Below are 7,438 nucleotides of genomic sequence, written 5' to 3'. Positions count from 1 at the left end.
ATTAATATCTTGATAATAGGACAGGCGATCGGCTTGTAAAAGACATGGGGTTCCTGACTGGTCGACCTAAAGGTTTATAATCATCATTGCAGCATGGGCTAAATCCCTTTAATGTTTAAGTGTGGAGAGCAAGCCATTGTACTAGAAAGGTATTTAAGCAGCTTTTTTGCCCCGTTCCAGTCTTCAATTATTCGCAGTCAGTTGAAGCATAAAATTGATTACAGCTATCCTTCATATTATCCTTCTCTGTGCCTCATCGTCAGGCGCTAGATGATGAAGAATTCATGACCGCTGCGGCCGCTGCGCTGCAACCAAGGAAAAATGCCGCATCTCACACGCCACCCTCGGAAACAAAATGCTATAAAAAAAAAGGTGGTTTTATTCCGATACGGTATTATGTATATTGTTAAAGGAATAATTTACTCAACAGCTAAAGTTACATAATACAAAAACTTCCCGAGTGCTGTGGGCGGCGCGATACCCCTGACAACATCAACAACAACCACAGCAACATAAATAACAACAAAGGCTCCGTTTTCTTAAAAAATATGGAATTTGAATATAATATTGCATTTAGAAATAGTTAGAGGAATAATCATGCTATTTTTTCTCTCGAAGTGAACCTTTTGATAGCGAAAATGACACAGAAAGCTAAGTAATGCCAAAGGAAATTAAATCTTTGATGAACCTGTACTTAATACCTAGATGAGGGTCGAATATGCTCTTGCCATCATTTCTAAATAGACTCGATACGCGTCGTCATATGTAAAAAGACAAACTTACCTTTAAGTATCACGCCTATATATATTTCTTTTAAACTGAAGTAAAGCTGAGGTTGTCATGACAGTTGCAAAGTGTATTCACTAGTGTTAGGGTTATGTTTGTGGTACCAAATAATTTGCAGGGTTTGTTTTACTTACGTCATTCTCTCCTTATACCATCTTAGACAAAGATTATCATCACCTCTTAGTATTGTGTATATTAATGTCAAAGTATAACACACATACACTCACATTCAGTGTGCACAACAAAGTAAAGCTTCTTGACGTTGCCATATTTGGAATGACATGTCATGCATTTACTCGCTGTTGATCTTTGTATAGATTCGCGTCTTGATTATACATGTCAGTTACCCAGACTTGATTCAACCGTCCGATTGAAAATTGTTTTGCCTCTGGATTATTCACAATATTGAATGATAATCAAACTCTCTTTCTTTCTCTCTTTCCCCCTCTCTCTATTCTCCCCAGAGTTCATGTGGTGCAGTGCAAACATTCAGCGTCATCCTCTCCACGAATTGGAATAATGGATTTAGCAAGCTGTAATCATTTACCCACCATCGTTCATCTATCTTGCACCAAAACGCTCAACTAACATCTCAGATTTCCACCATGATGATTCGACAAAGACCTTACGGAGCAATGAACCCTGTTCTGCAACTGGGATTCTATGTCATTGCAATTCATCTGATGGTGGTACTGGTAGAGAGCAATGGGTGTAGCTCGCCGACGCCTATTAGTATTTTAAGAACAGCGTTAAACTCTAGCACCTGCCCTTGGCGTTGCTGCTGCAACGACACCATTCGATTAGTGAACTGTTCAAGGTTGTACCAGAACCTGCCTACTGTATTCCCCGTCAAGGCACGGACGATCCTTCTGGACTGGAACTTAATGGACACCTTTGATAAAGAGAATTGCAGCGTGTTCAGGCAGAGCAGGTCGCTCGAAGTATTGACCGCAACAAACAACAAAATTGCTACCATAAACAGGAATTGTTTCAGGGGCTTGGGTAACCTGACAGTCATCAACCTCAGCAACAATGCCTTAACCAACTTGCCAGTGGCTGACACACCCTACCCTTTCGTGACATTGGATTTAAGCAACAATAATATAAATCAATTGAATGAATCTATATTTCTTGCTATGCCTAACCTGACGTCGTTAAATATTGATAATAACTCGATAAGTATTCTTCCATCCCTCATATCTCACCCTACGAGTGAGGGAAAGCTGAGGATGCTTTCGTTGCGGAACAATGGGCTTAGAAACATTGCTTTCCCGGGTCCTTTTCCTTCAGGATCTAGTATACAGGAGTTATACCTTTCTCATAACGACCTTTCGGAACTACCTACCGCTTGGCTGGTTGGAGCATTCAAATTGAGAGTACTCGACCTCAGAAACGCTACGTCCATGGCAGACAAGGGAGGTAAAATAAATTGGAAATACCCTGGTTTTTGCCCTGCTCTTGAAACGATTGATTTGTCTCTGAACGGGCTGCGCTCCGTCGTCCACAATGCGTTCGACTCTAACACTGGTTTACGGACCATCGATCTTAGCTCGAATGCCCTGAATGCCATACCTGATGGTCTACTGGTAAAGCAAATCAACCTGACAACGTTCAAAGCTCAAGAGAATCGTCTCGTGAATATTTCAAACGCCATATGGGGCAAGCGAGCGAGACTGGAATACGTCAACTTAGCCAACAACTCAATCGAGCGCATTCACGATGGAGCAATCGGCTCTCTAGCGACCCTCCGCTTTCTGGATCTCAGCGGAAACCTATTGGTGTCTTTGGCATTTCTTGAAACACCTGAGCTCATCTCCCTAGAAACACTCTTATTGCATAATAACAGCGTCCGTGTAACCCCAAACCTAACTCGATTAATTAAATTACGTGTTCTCAAGTTGCAGGATAACCAGCTCAGTGAAGTTCCGAACGTACAAAATCTCTCAAACCTTGAAGAATTAGATCTTAGCAGGAATAACATTAGTGTATTGGACACGGTCGCCTTTTCTGGTGTGACACGGTTGAGACTAATCAATTTAGAGAGTAATTACATCATGAGTATTAATGAAGCTAGCCTTAATTATCTCCCCAAGAGTCTCGTGTGGCTGAATCTCCTCAATAATTTATTGAGATGTGACTGTAATTTGGCGCTGACTTCGAAAAGGCTTAGGAGCTCCACCCAATGGGGGATCAACTTGGGTAACATCACCTGCGTGTCACCCCCAGCCTACCAGGGTCTACAGGTAACCACCGTGCCCCATTCCTCGTGCATCGGCACCGTCAAGTCGCTCAAGTCCATCATTCTCTCCGCTCTCCTCGCCGGCATCGTCATCGCCGTCATCATCCTGGCCTTCCTCTATAGCCGATATCGACGAGTTGGACGAGGGAACACAAGGCGGAGGTCGTATCCGGTGGAAGAAAAGGCAGCACAGATGAATCAGTACGAGGAGGAGGTCGGGCATTTGATGAGCCCATCGAAGAACTCGGGAAACTACCATAACCTTAGGGGAAGCAATGACTTACTCGGGTCCGCATCGGTCACTGGAAGTAGCACGAGGATTAATGGAAGTGCTATTAAGTCTTTTGTTGAGGAAGAATTCTATGTATAGCATTTTGTTCAATATTAAAAACTAATATGTAAATTGGACGCTAGCCTTCATTGTACACGCGGAGAATGTTAATCATGCAGTTACTCTATACTATTATAATCATTCAGTTTAGACTTGGTCTATACATTTACAAAAGTGTAACATAAATATAAAGTGGTCAGGCTTTCATTAAAATAATCTAGAAATTGAAGCAATTGATGTTACCAAATACGATGATAATTAGAATATGACGGGTGAGGTTATATTTTTTCGGAAAATGTTTATCAGGAATTGAACAATTAAAATCTGAGATGGAAAGATAGACAATGAGAATTCTGCGATTCTCAGTTACGATGTCAGTCATGACAATGGGGTTCAGAAACTGATAACCAAAGCATTGTATTCTAACCCTGAAATCATTCATCATTTTACATCATGATGACAGATATAAAGGGCGATGTTCAATTCTTAATTTGTGTAGTAAGCTTTATTCTTCTCTAATTTGTGTTATGCAAATTCTTAGCAATATCAATGATAAGGACAATAATGAAGATAAATGCCAAGAAGAATAGATTATGTTCATAACAAAATAATGACGTCGAATTGTAAAGGGAAACAAATGAAATTTCGCAACCAGAATCAACCAATGTCGCATGAAAAACCGCCAAAATACGAAGTTACTGTAGCTTTCTCTGCATAATGCAGTATTATATCTGCGCTTCTCGTCCTCTTAATTTTAAATGTGTATTTTTTCTTGAATTTCCTGATTTATCGGACCTAATGCTCTGCTACACAAAATGTCACTGATTTAAGAATTTGGATTTTCAGTCCCTTGGCTTAAACTTAACATTTACCATATAGATTGTGTAAGCTCTACAGTATTAATTACCACTTATTCAATTCCACTTTATCATTAAATGGATTTCCGAATTTCAAAAAGGGGAAATGGAGAGAAACGGCCAATGAATATTTAAGAAAAAGTCAGTGAAGAATCAGAAAGTTACGAATTTCTAATTCTTGACATCAACGAAACAAATTGGTGTTAGATATATGATTTCGAAAATTTGATATTTTATTCTCGGAAAGTACTAGTAGTTATTCAAAAATGTGTCCTTTACGAATCACTGGAAATTACATGCTCTAAAATATCTTCCTTCTTTAGATATTAAGTACACTGTTGTCTAAGTTTCTGAGAAAGTGTAAAATTGTGATGTTATTTTTTAATGCCAGCAGAAACACGTTCTCTATTTTTAGGATTCCATTATCAAATTCTGCTTTAAAAATAGCAAAAGTACAACATCGGTGAACAGTGTCGGGTGAATGACTCAACCCGCTCACATTGTAATCACTTATTTCATTTGGATAATTACTATCTTTCTCTCTTCTTGTCACATTGAAATGTTCTACGCCTGATTGAGCAAAATGGTAATTTCTTAGCTCGAATAGACTGTTCTGACAATAAAAGCAACCACAATGATTACATATTGTGAGTGTCATCGGTTTATCTTTCACTTTCATTTACGACGAGACCAAACCGACGACGCCATTTTGGAGAGCATCGGGAAATAAACTTTGACCGTTGAACTCCCCATCTTCTGGGTCAGCTGGGGAAACGGAAACGGAAACGGAATAAATGATTTGCCCGATAGCATCAAATAACAGTTCTTTCCCCAATAGCGACAGATTACATGTATAATAACACTACAAGTCCAATCTAATTAGTGAAAGCTCTCTCTCTCTCTCTCTCTCTCTCCCTCCCTCCCTCTCTCTCCCCGGCACGGTCGGGCACGTTTCATTTGAGTTTAATCAGTCCATGGACCTACTGATCAGTCCCATGCAGTATAGCAAATGATCATGCAATAAGGACTGACGGACGGACAATCAGACATCACGATAAAATTGTGACGGCGATGGTGACGGAAGCGGAAAGGCAGCTGCGATACGTCTAAATTAGTAGTGTTTATAATTTTAATGAAACTATAATAATACTGTTGCTTTGTCGCTAAGTAAACACATTCAATGACCTAGAATAATTTTCATGCAGAATCTTGTTAATTAGTATAGGATTGTATAAACTTGAAGCATTTGTTTACTTTCATGATGTTATGGTGCATTACGTCGTTTCCTCACAATCACTTCGTAAAAAGAGGTAGCTAAAAAGTATTCCAACTTTATGGTCAACAATGTATTTCCAGTGTGCTTTTCAATAGTAAGATTAAATTCATCAGTGAATAATTTTTTTCAAACGATTAATGTATATTCATGCTATATTACTTGATGCAATATCACAAATAGATGTTTTGTTTGATTTTAGTATCGAGTTTAAATTTTAGGGATAGAAGCTTTTTTTTGAAAATATAGTTTCTATACACTGTACGTCTTCACAACTCAGCTTTGATTACAATGCACAGTGGAACCTGTCTATAAAGACCACCAAAGGGAGACAAGAAAATGGTCTTTATAGGCAGGTGGTCTTTGTAGACGGATGCCTACAGTACATGTTTCAATGAGAAGCCATTTTCAAGGGAAACAAAAAATGAAGTCTCTGTAGACAGGTGGTCTTTGTAGACAAGCATGCACTAAAGCAGGTTTGACTGTATTATTTCATTTCAGTATTGATTATCAAATTTTAGGATTAGAATATGCATAGATATAATTTTGAATTTAAGAGCTTTGTATATGGCTTCTATATACGTCGTCACAATATTCAGCTTTTATCGCACTCTGTCGTGAATAGTCGTGAATATCACGGTTGCTTAAAATACACGCTAATTATCCAGCACAGGGATCGCGGTACTGTTTTTTTTTTCAACCATCTAATACCAGATATAAGCTTTTCACAAGTAATTAGATTGCAAGAATTAGGATTCAATGTGCAAATCCATTAAATAATTGCACTTTCATTGAAAAGTAAACGCAAGATTAGCTTCTTTTGAATTGGAGTGGCACTACTTGATCAAGTCTTCGAATCCAAGCTACATCTTACTTATATGTATTTTATATGTATTTTATATTTACTTCATATCTAGGAAAGATGTAGAAATTCTATGTTTTAACTTGTTAATGTCCTGTTCTTATAATAATGCAATGGACTGTATGTCAAAGGGTTCGCGTCCTTGATGCAGAAATAATATCATTGGGGGATATTGATCCATTCATCATGCACATGTTCTCTTCTCATCACAGCTGTATACTCATGCATGGTACTGTAGTAAATGAGAACCTGGTATGAGGAAATTCGTTGAAGTGGTTAAAGGGATAGTTGAGTTTTGTTGCAGAGGGCGTTACAATATTATTTTTTTCGGGTGAGATGATGAAAAACTGAGTTTCAAATTTGAAAGAATATACAATTTGAATGACAAAATCATCTTTGTTTGATCAAAATCCGTTCAGAGACGGCTGAAATATACATAAATATAACCATTTCAAATATTCGGTAATTTGAACCAGCCGTTGAAAAACGAGATAGCGCCTATACGTTTTATTCCAGCCAATGTTGGCTTTTTGTTGGCTTTTTCGTGTAGGTTCGAGTAAAACGCAGATTTTAACTTTTTAATGTGCATAACGGTCACCGTATTTTGTTTAAGTGGAGCTGAATTTGTATGATCTAAATTCACACATAATGTGTCTAAAATTACCTTCATAGCAATTTTAGGTTGTAAAAGGGTACTAGAAATGTCATAAATAAGAATAAGAGCAATAACCATGCACTTTGAAGGTAATTGCGGTCTTAAACAAGAATTCAACTATCCCTTTAAAGGCTTACAACACTTTCGAGCAGATTGCCTATAGCCAGGGTAGTAGTAATACTTCTTATCACAGCTGTATACCCATGGCAGTAAATGAGAACCTGGTATGAGGAAATTCGTTGAAGTGGTTAAAGGGATAGTTGAGTTTTGTTGCAGAGGGCGTTACCATATTATTTTTTTCGGGTGAGATGATGAAAAACTGAGTTTCAAATTTGAAAAAATATACAATTTGAATGACAAAATCATCTTTGTTTGATCAAAATCCGTTCAGAGACGGCTGAAATATACATAAATATAACCATTTCAAATATTCGG

The 7,438-nt window shown here is 38.1% G+C and overlaps 1 protein-coding gene across 1 annotated transcript; it reads left to right on the top strand.

Moving 5' to 3' along the window:
- The first annotated feature begins 1,276 nt into the window (after window positions 1-1,276).
- On the top strand, window positions 1,277-5,721 carry LOC100893380 (leucine-rich repeat-containing protein 15). Its single transcript, XM_030977347.1, has one exon. The coding sequence runs from the start codon at window positions 1,392-1,394 to the stop codon at window positions 3,393-3,395; it is 2,004 nt and encodes a 667-aa protein (XP_030833207.1). The 5' UTR covers window positions 1,277-1,391; the 3' UTR covers window positions 3,396-5,721.
- The last annotated feature ends 1,717 nt before the right edge of the window (window positions 5,722-7,438 follow it).

The sequence above is a fragment of the Strongylocentrotus purpuratus genome, unplaced genomic scaffold (genome assembly GCF_000002235.5).
Source record: "Strongylocentrotus purpuratus isolate Spur 01 unplaced genomic scaffold, Spur_5.0 spur5_scaffold_9, whole genome shotgun sequence".
Lineage (NCBI taxonomy): Eukaryota > Metazoa > Echinodermata > Echinoidea > Camarodonta > Strongylocentrotidae > Strongylocentrotus > Strongylocentrotus purpuratus.
Note: the sequence above shows the minus strand (reverse complement) of the source record. Positions and strands in the feature narration are given on the sequence as shown.

Excerpts from the sequence above, each read along its gene's own strand:
- LOC100893380 (XM_030977347.1), top strand. The coding sequence starts at position 1,392 with ATGATGATTCGACAAAGACCTTACGGAGCAATGAACCCTGTTCTGCAA.